This window comes from Nelumbo lutea, chromosome 6, assembly GCF_056320005.1.
Source record: "Nelumbo lutea isolate HS-2025 chromosome 6, American lotus-T2T, whole genome shotgun sequence".
Lineage (NCBI taxonomy): Eukaryota > Viridiplantae > Streptophyta > Magnoliopsida > Proteales > Nelumbonaceae > Nelumbo > Nelumbo lutea.
The window spans coordinates 27,413,766-27,439,522 of NC_142689.1; the positions used below are offsets into that span (position 1 = coordinate 27,413,766).

Below are 25,757 nucleotides of genomic sequence, written 5' to 3' on the forward strand. Positions count from 1 at the left end.
TGACCACACTGAAGCTATACTATCTGTTGGACCCGAATCTGCAACTAGTTCCTAATCCCACTAACAAAGACTCAGAGAAACTAAAGAAGGAAAGAGCAAAACGAGAAGAGGAATCACTTCTGTGCTGAGGACACATACTGAATGCTTTATCAGACTAGCTCTACAACTTCTACAAGGAACTTACATCTTCAAAAGAAATATGGAAGGTCTTGAAATTCAAATACAAGGTGCAAGAAGCAAGTACGAATAAGTATCTTATTGCAGAATACTTTGACTTCACCATGAACGACTATAAACCCATACTAGAGCAAGTTCATGAATTACAGGTGATAGTCAATAAAATTTGATCCTTTAACATCATCCTTCCTGAATCTTTCTAAGTGGGAGCAATTATTGCCAAACTTCCACCATCTTGGAAGGATTATAGGAAGAAGCTTCTACACGAGGCTGAAGAACTTACCTTGGAGCAAATTCAGCAACACCTTTGTATTGAAGAAGAATCTCGGTTTAGAGACAGTAGGGATAAGTCTCTGACCGATATGTTGAACTCTAAGGTCAATTTTGTGGAAAATAGATCGAAGAAGACTAACCCTACATTACAAGTAAAGAAGAAGGATGGGAACTTCAAGAAGAGTAACAATAAGAAATGATCATGCTATGTTTGTGGAAAGAAGGGGCACTATGCCCAAATCTGCCGACATCGGAAAGGCGGAACCAAGTCTGTCAACATCGGAAAGGTAGAAGACAATCTCGTGGCCATGATTATTGAAGTCAACATGGCAAAATCGTCTTCTGGATGGTGGTTTGATTCAGGTGCCACAGTCCATGTTTGCAATGACAAGTCATTGTTTAAGACATATAAAGAAGTGATTGATGGCCAGGAAGTACAGATGGGAAACCAAACATGTGCCAAAGTTGCTGGAAGAGGCAGCGTAGAGTTGAACTTCACCTCCGAAAAGACACTGACTCTCCTGAATGTTCTCCATGTTCCTGACATTAGAAAGAACTTGGTCTCAGTAAATCTTGTTTGTAAGAGGGGATTCAAAGTTGTCTTTGAATCCAACAAACTAATCATATCCAAGAATTGGATGTTTGTTGGAAAGGGATATGGTGGTAATGGTATATTCAAATTAAGTATTAATGAAGGAAAATTTTCTGTTTATATTGTTGATTCTTTCTCTTTATGGCATGATAGATTAGCACACTTGAATTTTAAATCCATAAAGAACATGAGCAAACTTGGCATAATTATTTACAATAATGAATCAACTGAAAAATGTAAAATATGTGTAAAATCTAAAATGGCTAAGAAACATTTTCTTAGTGTTGAGAGAAATTATCAATTTCTAGAATTAATCCATTCTGACATCTGTGAACTTAGTGGTGTATTAACTAGAGGAGGTAAAAGATACTTCATAACATTTATAAATGACTTTTCTAGGTACACATATGTCTACCTTATGAGAACTAAAGATGAAGCCTTTGACATGTTTAAACTATATAAGACTGAAGTTGAAAATCAACTAGAAAAGAAAATTAAAATCTTTAGAAGTGATAGGGGTGCTGAATACTTTAAAAATGAGTTTAATTCTTTCTGTGAAGAATTTGGAATAAAACATCAGTGTTCTGCTCCCTATACCCCTCAACAGAATGACCTGACTAAAAGAAAAAATAGAACACTTACAGAAATGATAAACTGCATATTGTTAAAAGCTAATGCACCCTTAAACCTGTGGGGAGAAGCACTCCTAACAGCCTGCCATTTACATAACAGAATTGTTTCTAGAGTTAATAACAAATCCCATATGAATTATGGACATGAAGAAAGCCTAATATAGCATATCTAAATGTGTGGGGGTGTTTAGCATACTATAGATTTTTAAATCCTAAAAGAACCAAATTAGGACTTAGAGCTAAGAAAAGTATGTTTGTTGGATATGCAAAACATAGCAAGGCATATAGGCTTCTAGACTTAGAGTCCAACATAATAATTGAAACTAGAGATATTGAATTCTTTGAAAATAAACTGTGTTCTGAACCTACAGAAAATGACAGAGAAACTCATATCTCAATACCTATTGATAATAATGAGATTGAAAGAAGAAATGACACAATTGTAATACCTACAATAGGACTTAGAAGAAGTCAAAGACAAAGAACAGAGAAACACTTAGGTTCTGATTTTATCTCTACTCAGACAATTGTATTTTTGGTCGAGGCTGATAGAGAGAAGATTTTAAATATGATACCTATTGTCCTAAAACATTGAAAATGATCCAAAAACCTATAGTGAGGCCATGACCTCTAGAGATGTTGCCTTTTGGAAGGAAGCTATAAATGATTAAATGGATTCAATAATGTCAAATAACACATGGATACTAGTAGATCTGCCTCTATGATCAAAACCAATAAATTGTAAATGGATGTTTAGAACAAAATACAACACTGATGGAACCGTACAAACTTTTAAGGCTAGATTGGTAGAAAAATTATTTAGTCAAAAGGAAGGGATTGATTACTTTGACACCTATGCACCAGTGGCTAGAACAACTTCCATTAGAACACTTATAGCATTAGCATCCATTTATCACTTATCTGTTCACCAAATGGATGTTAAAACCACTTTCTTAAATGGTGATTTAAATGAAGAGATTTATATAAAACAACCAGAAGGATTTGTTCTTCCTGGAAATGAGAAGAAAGTCTGTAAACTGGTTAAATCACTATATGGATTAAAACAAGTACATAAACAGTGGTATGAGAAATTTGATTCTTGCATCCTAGCTTTTGGTTTTAAACATAATAGTACTGATAGATGCATCTACTCAAAATTCATTGAAAATTATAGAGTAATTGTATGTCTTTATGTTGATGATATGCTTATTGTGGGTACAAATATGGTTGGCATAAATGAAACTAAAAACTATTTATCCTCTACCTTCAAGATGAAAGATTTAGGAGAAGTAGATACCATCTTGAGAATAAAAATTAAAAAGCATAGTAGGGGTTATGCATTAAGCCAATCACATTATATTGAGAAAGTACTTGAGAAATTTAAGCATTTAGGGTTTAAAGAATATAGTATGCCATATGATTCTAGTATAAAGCTAGTAGAAAATACTAGTAGAGCAATTGCACAACTTGAGTATACTAGTGCAGTAGGGAGCTTGATGTATGTTATGCTTTGTAGCAGACCTGATATTGCATTTGCAGTAAGTAACTCAGTCGGTTTACAAGTAATCCCGGTGCAGAGCACTGGAAGGTAATTGAGAGAGTTCTTGGGTATCTCAAGAGAACCTTGGAACTCGGCTTGTTTTACTGTGATTATCTAGTTGTACTAGAAGGGTACACTGATGCAAGTTGGATTACCGGTAATGGAGATAACAAGTCCACATCTAGATGGATTTTCGTCCTTGGTGGGGGTGCAATCTCTTGGGCATCCAAGAGACAAACTTGTATATCTCACTCGACCATGGAATCCGAATTCATAGCCTTAGTGGCTGCTGGAAAAGAGGCTGAATGGATTAGAAATTTATTATTGGATATAAAACTTTGGCCTATTCCTATGCCTCCAATTTCCATTTACTGTGATAGTAAGGCAACTCTGTCAATGGCCTACAGTGGTACCTACAATGGTAAGTCTAGACGTATAAGCCTGAGACATAAATTTGTTAGGCAACTGATTCAAGATGAAATCATCACTATAACCTATTTGAAGTCAAGTAAAAATTTGGCTGATCCTCTTACCAAGGGCTTGGCCAAAGAATTGGTAAGAATGACAACCAAAGAGATGGGATTAAAATCCTTTACTTAGTCACCTATAATAGTAATACAAACTAAACTAGAAAACCATCAGTATTGGGTTTAATGGGTAACAACAAGTTACAACAATGTGATTGTTAGCACTGACATTGAGAAATTTCCCATCACAACATAAGCAGTGTTGTCTGTTATGATGAAAGTTGAGATAAACTCTTAATGAAGTTCTGAAATGTGTCAAATAACGGAGCACATAGTGGAACTTCACCTATGTGAACATAGAAGTGGTGGTGCTTCTCATGAGGGTTTGGGTTTGCTCTCGGGATTGTTCATGAAACCAGGAAAGAAGCACATGGCTATAACAGTGCTGAGCAAAACTTGAAACTCTTAAAGAGATTTGACATTTTTATGTGTATAGGTGTCTTCGGTTTGTCTTCAGAGTAATTGGTGTAAGGTCTTACCACCAATAACTTTGACAAGGCTCTGAGATAACTATACTAACAAGAGATTTAAGTTGATAAACACCTTTTGTATGCATAACTGTGTCATATTAGTTTGGATTGAGAGAGAACTATGTAATTGATCAATCAATGTGGGGGATTGTTGGATTTTAATCTCATAAAAGATTAAATCCAATGGGTTTGATTAGTCAATTACATGAGAAATTGCACATGCACACTTGATTAAAAAAACGATTTTTCTCTTACAAAAACCCAGTTTTGAACTTGTCCCACATTGGAAAATTATAAGTTTTGTTTTCAGTATTTCAATAGGAATTGATTTACACTCAGAATTAGCAGAGGAGAGTATGGGGATTCGATACCGTGCAACGTGCATGCATGCATGTGCGCGCGTGTGCGACGCAATGAGGTGCTTTAGAGGCGCACTTTGCTCGCACCTGCGTGGCTTGCAACAGGCAGCTTTGGTTTTGGTGCGTTGCTGACCGTTGATCACCGTTGATGAGATCAACGGTCACGATTCAATTGGATGTAATCAAGAGGCACAATTCAAAGTTAACAATCACCAACTATTAACTACTTTTTAAACAGTCACAATGCTTGAAATTGTGACTGTTCAAGGTGCCTTCTTTAAACCAGCACCTACCTTTTCCTCATACCTCTTCACAAATTATTTAAGGAGCATGAATTAGACTCCAAAACACAATTTTGAAATTCATTCTCTCTCTCTCTCTCTTAGTCCGGTCTGCTATAGTCTCATAGAAGGTTTCTTTGGAGACTCTTCAACTTTGCTGGTTGCAGATTCTCGCCCAAGGCTTTGTTGTATCCAACAGCAAACTCAATAAATTTGCCTATAACCCAATAGCAAACTCAATAAAACTGAGTGGGGGCAAATAGCGTTCTAAAGGCAGTGTCTTCAGACACGCCTCAGAGCTTTTCCTCCAAAGTTACAGTGATCCCATTTTTCTCCAACATATCCCTCCATAAATTAGTATCAATTCCGAACTAGCACCTACCCCAAATGTACTTTATATTTAAGCCTACAAATTCTGACCCTGGACTAAATCGTTATTCTCCCTTTTTCTAAAACTCTCAAATCTGATCAAACCACCCATCAAGCATTTTCTCAAAAAGCTCTCTCTCCAACACACCAAACTCAAAAATCACCACCCCATGGCACGCCCCAACAAATTGAACTCGAGCTTCACCAGATTCAGATATTCCTATATCGGCCATAAAGATTACAATCAGAGGAAATGAAACAAATCCGGCTTCACACATTCAAAACTACCCGCAAAACATTTTCTCAAAAAGCTTTTCCTTTCCAACACACACCTAATTAACTCAAAAACCACCAAACCCTACGGCATGTAATAACAATTTGAGCTCGAGCTTCACTAGTTTCAGAGGTTCATCCATAAATATTACAATCAAAGGAAACTGCGAGTTTTCATATTCCATCGATGCAACTTTTTGCCATCATATATTTTGTGCGCCAAAAGTCTTACATGATTAGCCCAAAATGAACTATTTAAACAAGACCAAATCTAATAAGAACATTAAATGAGTATTTAATAAATATTTTAACATCTGTCAAAAATGGATATTAATATTTTTTAATGGTAGGTTGGAAATATTATAAAGGACAGGTGTCAAAATTTTCTAAGTGCTCATTTAACATGTTTATAACGTCGTGCCTATGGAACTGCACTTAAACTACCCACTAAAGCAAAATGCTTAGTCTAATCTTTTTTTTTTTTTTTTGCCTTTATTGAAGGTAAGTGAATGATCTTAAGCCTTTATATATTATTTTCAAAATATTTTAAGTTTGCATGTTTTATTATTCTTTTGGTGAATATAATAATTAAATTCAGAATATATTATACTTTAACAATGTACCATTGTTAAAATAATTATATAATTTATCCATAGTTTAACTTAAAACAAATTTTATGACTGCGTAAATATCAATTTCAGCCTCAGCTTGTCGTATGGCCATGATTTTATATATAACAAAGGATGGAGAGCACTTGACAAATCGAGGGGTATAGTCTTGAAAGTTACAAGACATTTTAATCAATTTAGATAGCTTTTAAATGCTTCCCTCAACTGTGAGGTGAGCATTTAAAAGAGAATTGAAGTTTATGATCGAGGTTTGGATCTTATGTCAATGGAATTGAAGTTTATGATCATCATGTTGCACTGTAAAGAATTTGACAAAGACATGAAATTTTTGAAATTTTATCTTGAGTGGATTTTTTTTTTTTTTTTCAAATTGTCTTAAGTGGAATTGACATCCAAGGTAATGCCCCCGCTAGGAGTGCAATCAATGTTCAAAGTATCGGATATGTCTAGCATATCAAAAAGGCAATTTTAAGATACATATCGATATATGCTTTGGATACGCATGTGTATCGAGAAAAATTAAGATACGCATAAATACACATAAAAACACTATAAAAATATCAATATAACATAAAAATACATCAATAACACTAAATATAAGGCTTTAATATATATATATATATATATATATATATATATATATATATATTAAATTAATATATTTTAATAGAATTTATGAGAAATTGCACCATACTCAAATGTAATTAAATATTATTTATTATTAATTCTGAAAATTAAAAAAAATTCAAAAAAACCATATTTGAATGACAAATGTCAAGTGATCTATGGATATGATAGATCAGCCATATATTAAGAATATATTCAGTCCTTAGGGCTATATCATAATAAATTGTAGTTAAATATTATTTATTATTAATTCTGAAAATTACAAAAAATTCAAAAAAATCATATTTGAATGAAAAATGTCAAATGATTTATGGATATGACAGATCAGCCATATATTAAGAATATATTCAGTGTTTATGGACAAATCATAATAAGAAATAATTAATTAATATTTATTTTTAATTCTGAAAATTACAAAAAAATCATGTTTTAATGATAAATGTCAAATGATCTATGGATATGATAGATCATCCATATATTAAGAATATATTCAGTTTTTATGGATAAATCATAATAAAAATAAATAATTAATTTTTATTTTTATTCTAAAAATTACAAAAAAAATAAAAAAAATAATAATATTTGAATGATAAGTGTCAAATGATCTATGGATATGATATATCAGCCATATATTAAGAATATATTCAATTTGTATGGACAAATCATAATAAAAATAATTAACTAATATTTATTTTTAATTCTAAAAATTACAAAAAATCCAAAAAAAAATCGTATTTGAATGATAAATGTCAAATGCACTATGGATATGATAGATCAGCCATATATTAAGAATATACTCAGTGTTTATGGACAAATCATAATAAAAATCAATTAATTAATATTTATTTCTAATTCTAAAAATTAAAAAAAATAAATAATAATATATTTAAAGAATAAATGCCAAAATGCCAAATTATCTATGGATATGATAGTTCAGCCATAGATCTAAAATACATTCAATCATTATGGACAAATCATAATAAAAAAATAAATAATTAATATGTATTTTTTATTTCCAAAAAATAAAAAAAAACAAATATTACATGGATATGGTAGATCATCCATAGGTTTCAAACATATTAAGTTCTTACATTCAAATAAAAAAAAAACATTTTTTTTTATTTTTTCTTTATTTTTATTTTTCCATATTTCTTCATAAAAATCCATAGATCTACACATATAACCAAAAAAATTGTTATTTTTGACATGGGAAATGTAGATCAGCTAAGTGTAGAGCACTTACAAGCATTCAAACAAGAAAGAAACAACAAATCAAAGAGATTAAATGAAAAAAAAAATGAAAAACTCACCTATTTTCGCAATATTTTCCAAAACTTCAAAAATCTTCCCAAATCTTCAAGTTTGATGCATTTTTGTTGTTTTTTTTGGTAGATCTAGTAGTCTAGGCAAGTACGTGAGAGGTTTGGAGTGGTTTGGGAGGGAGAAAATACTTTTTTTCAGGAGAAAGAAGCCTTCTTTCTCCAATTCAAACTTTTTGTTTTCTGCCCGTATCGTTTTGGGGGCGTATTAGTCGATACACCCCTAATACGGGGGTGTATCAACCAATACACCACCAAAATGGGCGATATGGTACCGTATCGTGCTGATGCGGTACCGATACAGTCGAATAGATATGCAACAACAATTTTGTTGTGTATCCTATATCTTATATTAAACCTTGGGTGCAATCAAACTGAGCGAACCAAAATTCTCTGTCTCTTAACTCATTTTTTAAAGTCTGAGTTTAACTCAAAATTCGGTATGTCTTGGCTCAAACTTTTATTAAAATACTATAAAGTTCGAGTTTGACTCATCAGAACCTAAAAAAATGAATATATTTTTATATTTTATAAATAAACAAATAAATAAAATCATTATAAAATATATTTTATATTCTATAATATGTAAGCATGTGTTGGGATTGTCTTATTTTACAACCGTTGGATTAATTTTAATCTAACAGTTTGTGTGTGGTCCCTCTTTAGGTTATAGAGGTTTTACATATAAAAGATTTCTTTTATATATAAGATTAAGGCCTTTTTTGGAGAGAAATTGTGAGAGAAAAATACAGAGTGCTCTTGGTGAGAGTGAGTTTCTTCTCTTATTTTTGTTCTTCTGGTTGAGAGGAAAGGGAGAACGGGTATACAAGGGTTAAGGGTTGGTTCAGACTACAAGCCACAAAGTAATTGTATTGTTTCTTAATTTTCTTTTATAGTGAAGAATAGGTTTCGTCTCTCCCGTAAACGTAGGTGGTAAGGCTGAATCACGTAAATCTTTGTGTTATTTGTGGTGTTCTTTTTTTATTTGTCTTTTCTTAGATTTCATCATTTTTGTCGCTATTATATTTCTCGTGATTGCTATTTTAAATACCTTGTGATTTTATACAATGGGTGGTTGTTGTAAGACTCTAACAAAGTGGTATCAGAGCTCCTATGTTAGTACTTACAAGGTGTTTGTAAAATTGCTTGAAAGATAATGGCAGTAAATGGTATAGGTTCTCAGTTCCAGATTGAGAGGTTTGATAGCAAAGGCAGTTTTACTCTATGACAAAGAAGGGTAAAGGATGCCCTGACTCAACAAGGCTTGGCTAGAGCTTTAAAGGGAAATAATGGGGAGTTAGAAGACATAAAGGACATTAATTGGGAGGACATCGGGTCAAGGTGTGTTAGTACGATTCGATTGCTCCTAGTTGATAATATTAGGGAGGAGAATTCTACACCGGAATTGTGGGATAAGTTGGAGAAGCTTTATTTGGGGAAAAGCTTAACTACAAACCTATATCTGAAGTGGTAGTTGTACAGGCTAAAGATGGAAGAAGGTGGGAATCTCCTAAAACACCTGAATGTGTTCAACAATATCTTGGATCAAATAAGGAAAGTTGTTGTCAGGGTGGAGGAAGAAGACAAGACCCTTTTGCTTCTTACCTCACTTCCTGATTTGTATGAAAACTTGGTGACAACATTGCAGTATGGGAAAGATATAGTGAAACTCAAAGAAGTTACTACATCTCTTCTATTCGATGAGGTTAGGAGGAAGCCTAAGTATGAGAGCGGGCAAGACTCTATGTTAGTTACGATGGGAACGGATCGAAAAGGAAGGTTGTTTGACAAGGGGTCTAAGAGCAGTAAATCTACATCCAAAGCTAGGAAAAAGGGCAAGATACAATGTTATAGATGCAAGGAATTTGGTCACATGAAGAGAGATTGTCTTGCACGAAAAAGGAGTGGGGATGAATCCGGAAGTGTGACAATTGCATTTGATGATGATATAGACGTTTTCAAAATCTCCGAAGGTATGTGCAATTTTTTTTCCAAACGAATGGGTTTTAGATTTTGGGTGTTCTATGCATATTTTCTCTATGAAGGAATATTTTGACACGTTCTAAGAGAGGAAGACGGGTGTTGTCTCCTTGGGTGATGGATCTACATGTAACATCGCGGGTGCTGGGACAATGAAAGTCCAAATGTTTGATGGAGTGATTTGCACTTTGGATGGTGTGGCGTAAGTCCCAAAAATGTGTAGGAATCTAATATCACTTAGCTAATTAGACTCCAAGGGATGCAAGATTTTTGTTGCAGGTGGAGCCATGAAAATCACACGTGGTGGTATGGTTCTGATGAAGAGAGAAAAAAGCAAGTGTTTGTATCATTTGGTTGGGAGTACAGTGGTTCCCAAGACCTTGGTAGGATGTTGGAAACGAAATGCGCAAGGTAGTGTGGTCACACGGAGGGTCTCTTTTGCGAATAGAGTAGAGACAAGTGCTGCAAGTTTCCAATGTATAGATGATGGTGAGAGGAAAATTCCTAATAGAAGAAATGAATGATCGAGGTTCCTCTTTGAAGTTAACTAGGATTGTTAGCTTAAATGCAGTTACACAGGTACATTGGTCATTTTGTTTGAATAAAGTGGAGTCAAGACCTAGTGGTTCATGTTATGTGTAGTTGGTAGTATTTTACAAGGCCAATGGAGATTTGCGGTATTTGCAAACAAGTGGAGGCACAAATAATATATCTCTAAGGTAGTTGAAAAATAAGCCAATGTGGAGACTATTGGGAGTGTGTCTTATTTTACAATTGCTGGACTAATTTTAATCTAACAATTGGTGTGGTTCCTCATTAAGTTAAAGAGGTTTTACATATAAAATCTTTCTTTTGTATGTAGGGTTAATGCCTTTTTTGGAGAGAATGTGTAAAAGTGGGTTTTTTTCTCTTGCTTTTGTTCTTTGGGTTAAGAGGAAAGGGAGAATGGGTGTACAAGGGATTGGTTTGGGCTGCAAACCACAAAACACTTGTATTGTTTCTCAATTTTCTTTCATAGTAATGAACATGTTTCGTCTCTCCCGTGGACATAGGTGGTAAGGCCGAACCACATAAATCTTTATATTCTTTGTGGTGCTTATTTTTTATTTGTCTTTGTTTAGATTTCACCATTTTTGTTGTTATTAGATTTCTTGTGGTTGCTATTTCAAATACCTTGTATTTTTATACTGTGGGTCACTGCTTTCAAAACCGGACTGGACCGGACAGTCGGATCGGAAAAATCGGGAACCGAACCTAATCGGTTCCGTTTTCCTCCAAAACTGCTTTTTCCCCTAAAACCGTTGATTTCGGTCAACAAACCACTTGAATCGTTCGAACGGTTTTGATTGTTTTTCAATTTTTTTATTTTTTATTTTTTTTTGTTAGAACAGACTAGTTGTTCGAGTCGAACAATCAGACTGTTCGAACCAATAACCGGACCCCTGACCAATTCAATCACCGGTTCGTTTTTAAAAACCATATTGTGGGTAATTGTTGTGAGGCCCCAAGAATATGTATGTATGAATATATATTAATCAAGTTAAGCTCACAAAATTTTAAACTGAACATTTTATTAATCGAGCTTAAATTCAAATAGTTAAGCTTACCTCGAGATTTAAACTTGAATAAAATCGAAGTCGAAGTGAGGCAAATTGAACTCAATCCCAAACTATTCGATTAGAGATCGATTTAGTTGCAGCTCTAGCCCAATGTAAGGTGATGATGAGGGTTTAGGTAGGCTGAGTTAGGGAGAGCTAACCTGCGTCGACAATGGTGGTGAGTGTTTTGTCACACTCCTAAAAGCGGTCAAATGATAAATATTTTGGATTAGGCTTTTGAGGTTAATGCTCTCTTTATAATTATATGATGTCCCGTCTTTAGGATATAATATTGTATTTATTTCTACCTTCGAAGGTTTGAACACTTGAAGATTTTTGGAATTAGTATCTTAATATTATTTTTCTTTATCTAAATGCTTACTCGCAAATGTGTGATTGCAAGAATATCTATTTGTCACATTAATTAATTAGTTATGTGCCATATACCATAATCTTATACGATCGAGATCGAATAGATAGGGACATGATATTAGAACAAACGCTATTTGCATTCCTGTGCATGTCTCTTGGATTTGGCCCTTTAATGATAGGGACACATCCGATCATGGTTTTTGATGAGGTTGGATTTGGCCCTTTAATGATATTGTAACACATGGTACTTCAAAGCAATTAGGTGACATCCAGAATTACTTTGGTAATAATTTGTCTTAACCAAGTTGATGGTATCCCACCTGGTAGCCTGGCACAGGCACGACCTGGTGGCCTGGCCCTAGCGCGACTTAGTGGCCGGGCCCTAGCGCGACCTGGCCCAGGAGCGAGCTGGCAACCTAGCAAATACGTGACCTGGCGACCTGGCTTTGGCACAACCTGGCAGCCTAGCATAGGCGCGAAGCTGGCAGCCTAGCACTGGCGTGACCTGGCGGCCTGGCCCTGGCGCAACCTGACGGCCTGGCCTAGGCGCGAACTGGTGACCTGGCCCTGGCACGACCTGGCGGCTGGCACAGGCGCCGACCTAGCGGCCTGCGAGACATGCTCGCCAACAAATTCGACATGCATATCCAAACTCTCCCACATTCCTTGGAAGTTGGCCCACGTGCCGAACGATCTTGAGGGTGGTCAACGTGCATGGCGGTTACCTTAGGGAATCTCAACCACTTAGACGACTTCTTAGAAATTTCGGATATGGTGCGTTAAGCCCATGCCAAACAATGCCTATATAAAGGCACCAACCCCAATGGCATAGGGAGGCAAGTAAGCATATTCTAGCTCTCATACTTTATGATTTTTAGCTCACACTATACTATGAAAGTACTGACTTAAGCATCGGAGTGACCTCACCGGGTTAGCCACCCCGGGTCCTCTGACATTGATTCCTTGCATGTCTCTAAAGAACTACGAAATCTCAACAATCAATCCAGCTTGCCACCAACCAGCTCGACACTCTGGTAAGCTCGTCACCTAATAGACAGCTCGGCCCAGTCAGCTCGGCACCTAACCTGCCTAGCTCGGCCCAGTCAATTCGGCACCTAACTTGCCTAACTCGACCCAGTTAACTCGACACCTAATCTGCCCCCAGCTTAGACCAAATGACAAGGTACTTAGCCAAAAAATTGATACATCACAAAAAATTGATTCATCAATTGGCGCTGTCTGTGGGAAACACTACGAAAAGCTAAGTTCTCATCTTCTGAAAGGCTAAGTCCTCTTCTTCCAAAAAGCTAAGTTCTCACCTTTTAGAAACTAAAAGGTCTCACTTTCTAGTTTCCATTTTTTATGAACTCAAAGACTATACAGGAAATTGATGGCCAACAGACTAAGCAGCTCTACCAACTTTATTTCAACTCGGATAAAGCCTCATCAGTCCTCTTCGCGAGGTACCCTCTACAAAGATGAGCTCTTCGTGGCTTCCGTGGGAGTAGGCGGCCAACAGACTACATGGACGCCCCTACCGGTCAAGCCTTCCAAGGCTCCCATGCGAGCTGGTGACCTAAAGTCAGTAGTGTTGCCCCTGTAGGTTGAGCTCCTAGTAGCTTCTTGTAGGAGTGGGTAATTGACGTCACTAATGAGGCTGATGCAGCGCAGCCATAGCTCTAAGGCGCGACCTGGCACAGACCCTGACCTGGCGGCCTGGCAAGGGCGCCGACCTGGCAACCTGGCCCAGGCGCAAACTGGCGAGCTGATCAAAGACTTCGGCTCCACATAAGACTCAATTGCCTCTTCGGCATGGGCAAAATCAAAGATCAAGGAGAGTGGACTACGAGTCACTCCCAGAGCCTAAGGGCTAAAGTGTCGAACTGGCAAAGACTTCGGCACCACATAAGACCTAGTCGCCTCTTTGGCATGGGAAAAATCAAAGATAAAGGAGAGTGGACTACGAGTCGCTCCCAGAGCCTAAGGGCTAAAGTGTCGAACTGGCAAAGACTTTGGCACCACATAAGACCCAGTTGCCTCTTCGACATGGGCAAAATCAAAGATCCAGGAGAGTGGACTACAAGTCGTTCCGAGAGCCTAAGGGCTAAAGTGCAGAACTAATAAAAGACTTCAACACCACATAAGTCCCAGTCGCCTCCTCGACATGGGCATACAAGTCCTAGTTGCCTCCTCGGCATGTGCATACAAGTTCCGGTCGCCTCCTCGGCATGGGCACATAAGACCCAATCGCCTCTTCGGCATGGGCAAAATCAAGCGTAAGGAGAGTGGACTGCAAGTCGCTCCCAGAGCCTAAGGAATTGAACCGACGCATACAAGCTCATTGAATTAGTCATTTCAAGTCAAAAGGAGCAATCTACTCCCTTCGTCGAGTTACTTTCAGCTTGGGAGTGGGGGCAAATGGTGAGGGCGGATTTGGCCCTCCAATGATATTGTGACACATGGCACCTCGGAGAAATTAGGTGACACCCAGAACCACTTTGGCAACAACTTGCCTTAGTCAAGTTGATGGTGTCCCACCTGGCGGCCTGGCCCTGGCGCGACTTGGCCCAGGCGCGAGCTAGTGACCTGGCCCTGGCGTGACCTGGCCCTGGCACAACCTAGCCCTGGCATGACCTGGCAACCTGGCCCTAGCGCGAACTGGCAGCCTAGCACAGGCGCGAGCTGGTAGCCTGGCACTGGCGCGACCTAGCGGCCTACGAGATGTGCTCGCCAACAAATTCGGCATGCATATCCGAACACTCCCACGATCCTAGGAAGTTGGCCCACGTGCCGAACGATCCGGATGGTGGTCAACGTGCATGGCGGTTACCTCAGGGAATCTCAGACCACTTAGATGACTTCTCAGAAATCTCGGATATGGTGCGTGAAACCCACGCCAAACAATGTCTATATAAAGGCACCAACCCCAATGGCATAGGGGGGCAAGTAAGCATATTCTAACTCTCATACTTTGTGATTTTTAGCTTGCAGTCTACTATGAGAGTACTGACTTAAGCATCAGAGCGACCTCCCTGGGTTAGCCACCCCGGGTCCTCTGACATTGATTCCTTGCAGGTCTCTAAAGAACTACGGAGCTCAACAATCAATCTAGCTCACCACCAGCCAGCTCGACACTCTGGTCAGCTCGGCACTCTAGTCAGCTCGTCACCTAACCTGCCTAGCTCGACCCAGTTATCTCGGCACCTAATCTGCCCCCAGCTCAGACCAAATGACAAGGTACTTAGCCAAAAAATTGATACATCACCAAAAATCGATTCATCAGTTTTTAAAAACGAACCGGTGATCGAATCGGTCAGGGGTCCAGTTACAAGTTTGAACGGTCCGACCATTTGACCTGAATGACCGGCCCGTTCTGACAAAATAATAAAAAATTGGAAAATGGTCAGAATTGTTCGAACGGTTCAAATGGTTAACCGACTGGTTCAGTGGTTTGTTGACCAAAATCAACGGTTTTAGGGGAAAATCGGTTTTGGAGGAAAACAGAACCGATCAGATGACCGATTCCCGGTTTTTCCAGTCCAACCGTCCGATAGGGTCCGGTTTTGAGAACATTGCATCCGATCACCTATTTCTATAGTGATATTGTTTGGCATTTAAGTTGCAAGTTAGAAATATTAAAGCTATATATCGTTTTGCACTACCAAATTAGAACGCCTATTTCGCAAATATAAACACTTCAAACTTCTACAGTAGTGGCTAAAGATGGAAAGTTCTCTAAAGATAGATTCCATTTAGTTTATTAAGATATAATTATTATTAATTAAGACCAACCCTAATGGTTTTTTTCCACCCCATATTGCTGTTTTACTTCTTTAATTATACTATTTCCACTAGGTTTAGTCCAGCGTCTTATCAAGTAATCATCATCCTCACCCCCAAATTCACAAGAAAATGTAGGAAAAGAATAATTTTGTTATATTTAGGTTATGTTTGGTTTGAAGGAAAAGGTAGGGAAAGGAAGGAAAATACAGGAAAACCAATACAAGATTTGTAAAGATTTTTCTACTTTTCCCTTCCTTTCTCTACCTTTTCCTTCAAACCAAACATAACATTAGTATAATCAGCACCACTTATACATTATAAGGAAGGCTAAGAAATATCAGAATATCTTGAAATTAATGGACTAGAGGGCTATTCACCATAATCAAGAGTTATGGATGGATTCATTATAGATGTCTCTCTTAAGCAAAGTTATGTGCAGATCTTTAATTTAGTGCCGCTTTAAGGTATATTGGAAAAACTTTCTCCCATGAATGACATTATTGATAAAGTTATAGTGTAACCTTCTGCATCCCTGAGAGCCTCAAATATTATTACAGGGATTTAGATCCTTTCCATCATAGATTTCATTGATGTAAACTCGATTTCCCTTGAAATTCTTGTTTTATGAAAGATTAATAGATCCTAAGGCCCCATTCAGGAAGTTATTTGTCCATGTAAATGCACTTAATTATCTGGGTAAATATTTCCTAGGAAACACTTACCGAAGTAAGTCTATTTATCTATATTCTTTTTATCTTGATCAATATGAATTAAAATTCCATTAACCAACTTTTTCCCTTCTCAAAATACAAAAAATAAATAAATAAATAGAAAAGGGGCTCTAATTTGTAGTTAGGGTTTAGGATTTTAATATAAAAGGACATTAAATTTCAGTTTTAATTTGTTCTTTCATTCCCACCTAATGAAGTGTTTCGCGTGAAAAGAAAGGAGAACTAGATACTGTTTCCAATTGATAATAACTTTTGAATCCACAAGAGAAATAAAAGCTCCGCTTAATAAAAAAAGCCCCTTACAGTGCATGCCTCAATAATAACTATAATAAATAAAACCCTAGCGACCTTAAGACCCAAGAGAAGTCCTATTGAAAATACAATTTCTATTAAGCCCAAATCTCACCATTAACCATACCCAATGGTAAATTATAACTGTTATAACCTTTTCCAAATCACGTAATGTCATATTGCATTCTAAAAATACCTCATGTCATATTTACATTATCTTGGTTTCGTTGGAGTTGGATGGATAATTGGCAAAACTATATAAAATGTCAAGCAGATCAATTTTGATCCTCCAAATCAAGATAAAAGAACAATGGAAAACTAAGATACACTAAATTTATTTACAATTCATGTTTTCCTAAACCCTAATAGTAAATGAATTTGGCCATCTCGATCTACATCACTGCTTTTCAGCAAGTCCTTAGTTAATTTTTCAGTTATTCATAAAAGAAACATCTAATTTAGCAGTTAGGGCAGAATTAGTCATCATTAGGGGTGGCCATGAGCCAAGCTCTTTTCGAGCTACTCGAGCTCAGCTTGTGAAAAGTTCGGTTCAATTCGGTTTCAATCGAGCTTTGAGCCGAGTTCGAGCCTAATAGAACTCGACTCATGAGGTTCGCGAGCTGAGCTCGAATATATATAATAAAAGTATTATAATTCTACATTTTTTAAATATCAAACAAAAATATTTTTTATATATAATTTTTTATTTTTATTTTTTCTCAAATCAAGCTCGAGCCAAGTCGAGCCAAGCTCGAATTTATGAGTTTTTGACTCGAGCCCAACTCAAACTCAAGGCTCTAGCTCGAGACTTGTCCTACCTTGATGAGCCAAGCTCGAACTTCATACTATTCGGTTCAACTCAGCTCAAATCCGCCCCTAATAATTATGCATGTTATTGAAAATGGGATATCTTCTTTTAAAGGAAAAGGCAGAAAAAGTGAAAATATACTTATATACTAATGGAGATTCCTTCTATCAGTGACTCATGAAGATATTAGGACGTGGATACCCCAAATCACAATTGATAGTTTTAGGCTAAAACTTTTTTAGGGTGAGCAAGAAAAACCGAATCAAACTGACAAGACGGAATTGAAAATTTTAGTAAATTGAATCAATCGGTTCTGTTTTGATTTGGTATTTTGAAAAATTGAAAGTATCAATTCGATTTCGGTTAATCAATATAAAAAACCAATGGTTAATGAGTTAATCGAATGGATCGGTATACATATATATTATTTACAATATATTTTATAAAATCAAAAAAAAAAAAACCAACAGTTAAGTTAATTGAACCGATTAATCGATCAGTTTCAGTTTTGTTTCAATTACTGATTTTTCAAAAGCCGATATTACCGAAACGATTCGATTTGAAATTTAGAGCCATGGTTCGGTTAACCCCTATATTTTTTGGAAGATGAATTAGGGAGCACTTAAAAAGAATAATTTACAAACAGGACCTGGATCAAAGTTTAATTTTCTCCGAAGAACAACACTATATATACAGAAAACAATTATAGTAGTGTGAACAGCTGGCCGGAACCTGGACAACCTAACCATTCAAAACGAGTGAAAAACCGAGTAAGCCGAGTTTGGACTTTGCCTTATTCCTACTTGACTTGAGGTGTGGAGAGGGAGTAGGTTTGACTGATAAAACTTGTGAAGCGCTCTCTCCTCAGTCCTCACTCTCTGTCTTGCTCATGCTGAACATCGATCCTATATTCTATCCTTTTTGTGGGGGACTGTCCATAATCCATATCGTTTCTCAAAACAATATACCCAATCTGATATGTCCACCATGTGCAACATACCACGAGGCTACAACTGCAACATGTGGGAGTATCTAGCTATCCCACCCCAACTCGATGTACGTGTAGCACAGAGGGGCCAACCACGGTCACGGTCAGGTCGAGAGTCCAAATTATCAGAAACCACAGCGCATTAAATTTCACCTTTATCGGTTTCTACCCCACCACGCCTTAGCAAAAACACACACACACACTTTCAGTCACACAAAAACCCAGCATAAGAGAGAGAGAGAGAGAGATCCCCGTATCCTAGCCAACAGCAACAATACCTCTTCACAGGCTTTTGCAGAGAAAGCTTTACCCCTATAGTACATGCATGCATGCATCCATACTACGACCATGAACGACATTTACATGGGAAACGAAAGACAAAGGTAGAGGACAAACTCCAAGATCTCGGTGTTATTTGTTTTTATTTGCACGATATATCATGAGATCGATCAATGCAAACTATTTTGTGTTGTTGTTTTAGGTGGTCCATATTTACTGCTCTTCTCTTCTCTTGCTCCAGTGAGTGTTGCCACCGTGAGGTAATGTTGGGCTTTAAACCCATTTTACTGTACACTGAGCGGTCAAGCCTTAGTGCTGTAGAAACGGAGACTATAACAGTTGCCACCACTTGGTTCAATGGGATAGTCCTAAAGAAACTTGGGATGTCTATGCCTAAGGTCTCTATCAGCTATTAGGCCTTGGTACGGTTTTTTTTTTTTTCCTTCTCACACTTGCATTAGGAATTTAGGATATAGGGCCCACCCACTGTATGTATGGTTTGTCACATGGGAAATCTACTGTTTAATTTCCTCAATTTAGTTACTTGATCGACTTGTTGGAGCCCTATGATCTTGTGACTTCATCTGAATGGTCAACAATTAACTAGATATAAAATATATATGAACGATGGTCCCGGCCCACTTGGGTCTGTAGAGGACGGATGGTCATTGACATTCTACCGATTAGATTTTTTGTTAAGGAAGATACTATACCGCGCGTTTACCAGACAAAATGAGATCGGTACGTAGGTAGGGCCCCTTTAATAAGCCATGTCTTATTTGCAAGTATTATTAGGACGTCAATATTCCCGTTTGAGTTCGTTTTGTCAAGGAGGGAGAAATATCAAATATAATTGTTTACAAATTAAGTTAAAATAAAAGTTTATATAACCAAGGTGTTTCTGTTTGTCTATCCAAGCAAAGTACAAAGTGTCCAGGTGGGTAATATTGAGAAAAGCTTCTCAGGTGATGCTTGTACACTCAGCTCAGAGCCCATTGGTTATGTGGATTTGTATTGTTTGCCACTGCCCAAAGCTGCCTCCACCGTTTCATTACCATTAAATTACTCATCATCTTTTGAGTTTTCTCAATCCGAGGCTAATAAATGGTCATTGAATCAAATGCATCCCATTGATACATGGTGTGAGTTTCCTACAAACCTCCCTGGCCATCCCCCTTCCCAAGAGAGAGAGAAGAAAAACTCTAATTTGTTTTTGGTTCAGCATTGATGATGTTGTTGTCTATAACTGGGTGGGTGACTATTTAGACATTGAGTGCGTGGATAGATCATTTAGTTCTGTTGCATGGACCACTTTCTCTCTCCCTCCCCAGTACCCACACGGCCACACATATAGACTACATCCATGGACCATGGTCCATATAAACCCAACAAACGTTGGACAAAACCAGCCACTAGCTAATTCCCTTGTTATTTACAAGGACATATAAGTTGCGTAAGAGGCAGCCCGGAAAGCACTCTCTCACAGTCACAGTCTCTCACTTAGCTTGTATGGCTTGTGACTTGAGAGTGAGTGAGTGAAGCTTTACTTTTGGGGCAATTCTGGGGAAGAGGAAAAACTTTTGTTTACATGTGGATGGATGGTGATTGTTTTTGAACTTGTAAGAGAGACGTCAGGGTCATCTTTTTCACCAAAGTGAGGGTTCCTTTGCGCAACATTTGTAGCAGATAACAAATAAAACCCTAGAAATGTGTGGAGGAGACTGGAGAGTGAACAAAGGGGTAAGGCTTAACTAAATTTGCTAACACAAGCCAAAAAGAAATAGAAATTTAGGAAAGGACAAAGGTGCAACTTACAAGGGAGGAAAAAGAGAGGAGAGGATCTCTGTCTACTGTTGTTGTTTATTGACTTGAATACGTGTATGTGGATATGTGTGGGTGTGTGGGTGTGTCTGATGTGTCTGTGAGTGAGAGAGAGAAGTGTGAGTGTGTAGTCAAATCGGTAGAAGTAAAGCTTTGTTTTTCTCCAACTCACTCAGAATAAATAAATAATAGAGTAGGTGGTGAATTACCCTAAGAAGGCGGAGTGGCAAAATTTTTTTAGCTTATTGCCCGAGAGTTTGAAGAGGGGGACATCGATTCGGAAAGCGAGAAAGGCTTGGCAATCCACCCTCTTAACTACGAAAACAACAGGTGAATGAGCGAAAGCTAATCACCCCATGCAAACGTCCCTTTCTCGCTCCTCTCCCCCACCTCTGCCGCCTCTGCTGCTACTCTCTCTCTCTCTCTCCCTCTCTCATCGGGAATGCCAACCACACATTTCCTTGCAATTTAACCTCAGGCGTATGTTAGAGTAGGCTCTGGTTCTCCCTCACTCTACCCTATGAATGATACATTTCTACAATATATACATGTATAATATCTATAAAATATATTAAACAACGACACCACCAACACCACCAAGCACCACCGAAGCAGAGGGAAAGAGAAGGCGCGCTTTCTGAGTTCTTTACATCCACTACCTTATAAGTCGATCCATCTCTTCTTCTTCTTCTTCTTCTTCTTCTTCTTTCCTATCTTTGATTCTCCATTTATAACTACTTGTCAACAAAAACATATCCGAGTTGATTAGCTTGTCAATCTATCAATCATCAGTCAATCAATCGAAGCTAATCAATCGAGTGATCCAATCAAATCAAGGAATCAAACATGTCCTCGTCCTCTGCTTTTTCACTGGACCACCTATCTCCCTCCGAGCAGCTCTGCTACGTCCATTGCAACTTTTGCGACACTGTCCTCGCGGTATCAAATTCCCCATCTCTTCTGTTTGTCGTGAATCATGGCTACTGCACATCCACTGCCCATTTGTTTATCCTTGACACTGCACTTGCGGCACAACTTAGCTCAATTAGGGTTCTCTAGGGTTTCAGCTTATTCTCATTTTTTTTTCTTCTTACATAAAAGATGCTCCTTTGTTCCATGATAGGTGAGCGTCCCGTGCAGCAGTTTGTTCAAGACGGTTACGGTTCGATGTGGGCATTGCACCAACCTCCTCTCTGTAAACATGCGCGGGCTGCTTCTACCTGCAGCTAATCAGCTTCACCTTGGCAATACCTTCTTCTCTCCTTCCCGCAACTTTCTGGTAAAATGGAGGAATCTAGTTATTTCTTTATCAAGTTTTATGGAATTGATTTTTTTTATGTGAATTTATTTGTTGTTCTCGATCAATGGTTGTGTTGCAGGAAGAGATCCCAAGCCCACAGCCCAACTTGTTGATCGATCAGCCTAACCCAACTGACTCAATTGTTTCAGTCCGAGGAGGAAGCGATGAGCTCCCCAGACCCCCTGTTGTTAACAGACGTGAGATTCCTTGAAACATTTGTTTGTCATTTTCATGTCTCTGCAACGCCTGTGTTTGCTATAAGGAGTGGCTTCTCTGGCAGCTCCTTTGTTCCATCAGAATGTTCTCTTCTTTCTCCATTCCATTTTTCCTTAACAAAGTATACAACTTTATTTCCCTTTTAGAAAAATAAAATATATATAAACGACCTGCACCATACTCCTTAAGGATAGTCATGTCTTAGTCAATCAAGAAAAGAAGAGTTAGAAAAATTAGACAATATACTTTATAAGCTTGCGGCTTACCACTGCGCCCTGGTAAAATCGCAAGGTTTGGTGGAGGGAAGAAAGAAACTTTAATGCAATAATAGAAGCCTACTCCTCCCTTTCCTGCTATCTCAGCCATTTTTTTTATAGTACTAAAAGACTCTCTTCAGTGGTCATGACTGTCACAAAATTCATTTCTTTTCAGTGCACCGTTTTTTGTTTAACATCCATCTTTTACCTCCACTTTCATACATATCTACAGTTAGCCACAGTTAACATTTGAAATCGCCACAGAAAAGTTCATTTGTGGGTACCATCAAGATGTTCTCTCTTTGGTGCGAACTTCCCTGCCGTTTTGCCTTGTTAGCAAAATCCCCCATGAAACCCATTCAGAAGATATTCTGAAAATTTCAAGTTTTGGGTTTGTTTCCTTCTCTCCTCACTTCTTGTTACATGTGTATCGGAATTGATTATAATCGGTTGCTTTTTTGAGTTTTATATATCCATGCTTTCTTTTGGGTTGTGGTTTTTTATTTTGGGAAGAGGAATATAGGATGTGCGTGTGTGTGGTTTATAATTGTTTTTGTGTGTATGTGTGTCTTGGACAGAGAGAGGGAGAATAGAATCTATAGATAGTTATAGATAGATAGATAGATCAGATAATGGTGATGATGAAGTGATGATAGAGAGATAAAAAAATGCAGAATTTCACAAAAGTCAGTGAAGTGTTTTTAATGTGTCTGTCCAGCTCCGGAGAAGAGACAGAGAGTCCCGTCTGCGTACAACCGATTCATCAAGTGAGTAATAATGAAAAGTGTTTGAGAAAAAAGCTTCTTTTTTTTTGTTTCATTTTCATTTCCTTCCTTTTAGTTATTTTATTCTTTTTGACATTTTAATACAATTGTTGTTGTTTCTAAGACACGGTAGAATCCGAAACATAGAAACAAATGTATGATCTTGACACCTACTGCTGCAGGGACGAGATCCAACGCATCAAGGCAGGAAATCCCGATATAACCCATAGGGAGGCTTTCAGTGCCGCTGCAAAGAACGTAAGATCCAAGAAAGTTACAGCATTATTTCTTAGCTCTCTACTGCTATCTCTATTTCCTTCATTCCTTCTCATTTCTCAAACTAGAGTTCTCTCTCTCTCTACCTGTATTACCCTTATTTATTTATGCATTTCTTTCTTCGGTTTCTTGATTTGTGAGTCCTCTTGATTTTCTCTCAGTGGGCCCACTTCCCACACATCCACTTTGGTCTCATGCCTGATCAAACCGTGAAGAAACCTAATGTGCGCCAACAGGTACCCTTCTGCAATCCACTTTAGTTAACTCCTCTCTCTCTCTCTTACCCACGCGCACAGTAGCTAGCATAAATAGTCGCACACACATATAATCACGGGTTTCTGTTTGGAGATACTGAACGTGTTTCTCTGTTTGCTCTTGGTGAAGGAAGGAGAAGACGTTCTTATGAAAGATGGTTTCTTCGCTTCCGCCAACGTGGGCGTGTCTCCTTACTAAATAGTGAGCTGTTAGCTAGATAGGGTCTCTCGTCATTCTCTTCTTCTTTTTCTTCACTTCCTTTCTTTAGGGGAGAGACCATTGGTCTTGGCTTCTCATGTCAAATGATAGAGGAAGTCTTATATATATATATATATATATATATATATATATGAAGTTTAGGATGTCAAGTCTACCAACTTTTAACTCCTCATAACCCCATCTAAAAGTCAGGGTCCTAGTGTACTGATAGCTCTCTACGTGACTACGTATATTTTGGAATTTCAATACAACTTTTAATTTGCTTGTAGAACATTAATTATCCTTTGGTTTGGAGTTTGGAAATGCTCTTAGTATACTGGTGTGTTTTAATTTGCATGTTATATAATCATATTATATCGTCCCTTGTTATTTTACCAGATTGTTTTCTTATCAATGTGATTGATCATATATACGGTTACTAAGTTCAACCATGTGGTCATTTTGTTAAACTTTGAACGTATTTTGATTTTGGATATTCATACTATTGACTAACAAAAGTACATTAATTAAAATCTAGCTAGGAAACTCGGAAGTATCTAATGATGATATTCTCAACACAATTCTAGCTTTTGTGACCTACGTCTACAAGGCACACATCTTTCATAATTAATTAGTATCCTAACAAAGCCACACGTGATCATATTCCTAAACACACATACATCATTGTTATGATTTTATATAGGATAAAATTGAGAGATTCTAATTGTCTCAATGATACACTTCTTCTTTTATTATATTCATCTACTACTGTTACATTTGAATTTTCAATTTTTTTCAGAGAATTTTGGACAGGCCCAATATAGATCTCTGATTTCCACTGCAGAGTTATAGACATTCAAAATTTCAAAATTCCACACTCTATGCATCCATGCTTGTCGTGAATTGACATCAATTCCGAACTAGCACCTACTTCAAATGTACTTTGAGCTTACAAATTCTGACTCTGGGCTAAACCATTATTCTCCCTTTTTTTGGTTTTGGAGCACGTGATAAAGCAGCTTTCCTTAGTTAGATCTTTTTAGGTATTTGTCCTAACGTATGTTAGTCTTGATAATTTTCTGATTTCTCCCTTTCTTCCTCGTTTTGTTTTGTTTTGTTACACCACCACAACAAGAAGCAGGAGGATAACAAACACCCAAATATTTTGCAATGAATTATTGAAACCACGTACGTTCTGAATCTGGAAGAGTACAAGAAATTTAGTGCTCCAACCTTAGAACAAGTAAGAAAAATCAATCACTTAATCAGATTTTTTTTAAATGGTTCTTGTTTTTTATAGGTTTTACTAATAAAAAACAGAGTTGTAAGCATGGTTTTTAAAAACGAACCGGTCAGGGGTCTGGTTACCGGTTTGTACAGTCCGACCATTCGACCCGAATGGCCGGTTCGTTCTGACAAAAAAATTAAAAATTTGAAAAACAATCAAAACTGTTCGAACGATTAACTAGCTGATTCAGTGATTTACCAACCAAAATCAACGGTTTTGAGGGAAAAACGGTTTTAGAGAAAAACCAGAACCGATCCGGTCTGACCGTCCGGTTCGGTCCGATTTTGAAAACAGTGGTTGTAAGCCATCATGCACAGAAATCTCCGTAGGATTACATTGGGAAAAAGTAAAACTTGGGTTTACAGGAGCAGTGCTTTAGACATGGTAGTTTTGAGAAGTATTAATTTCCTCAATTTTTGGTGACTAACTGCCAATTCTTAATTACTCAATTTGAAGTTGTAAGGAAGTTGAAATGGAATTTCGT

General features: G+C 37.4%; 1 protein-coding gene across 1 annotated transcript; it reads left to right on the plus strand.

Moving 5' to 3' along the window:
* Positions 1 to 21,216: 21,216 nt before the first annotated feature.
* LOC148848162 (protein YABBY 4-like) lies at positions 21,217 to 24,383 on the plus strand. The gene is made up of 7 exons (XM_088948561.1): positions 21,217 to 21,658; positions 21,843 to 21,998; positions 22,099 to 22,216; positions 23,211 to 23,259; positions 23,439 to 23,514; positions 23,694 to 23,768; positions 23,917 to 24,383. The coding sequence occupies exons 1-7, from the start codon at positions 21,566 to 21,568 to the stop codon at positions 23,983 to 23,985; spliced, it is 636 nt and encodes a 211-aa protein (XP_088804687.1). The 5' UTR covers positions 21,217 to 21,565; the 3' UTR covers positions 23,986 to 24,383.
* Positions 24,384 to 25,757: the final 1,374 nt, after the last annotated feature.

Bases quoted from the DNA above. Each gene is read 5' to 3' on its own strand.
- LOC148848162 (XM_088948561.1), top strand. From the start codon at position 21,566: ATGTCCTCGTCCTCTGCTTTTTCACTGGACCACCTATCTCCCTCCGAG. The intron at 21,659-21,842 runs GTATCAAATTCC...GTTCCATGATAG, and splicing joins TTTGCGACACTGTCCTCGCG to GTGAGCGTCCCGTGCAGCAG. The intron at 23,769-23,916 runs GTACCCTTCTGC...CTCTTGGTGAAG, and splicing joins AACCTAATGTGCGCCAACAG to GAAGGAGAAGACGTTCTTAT.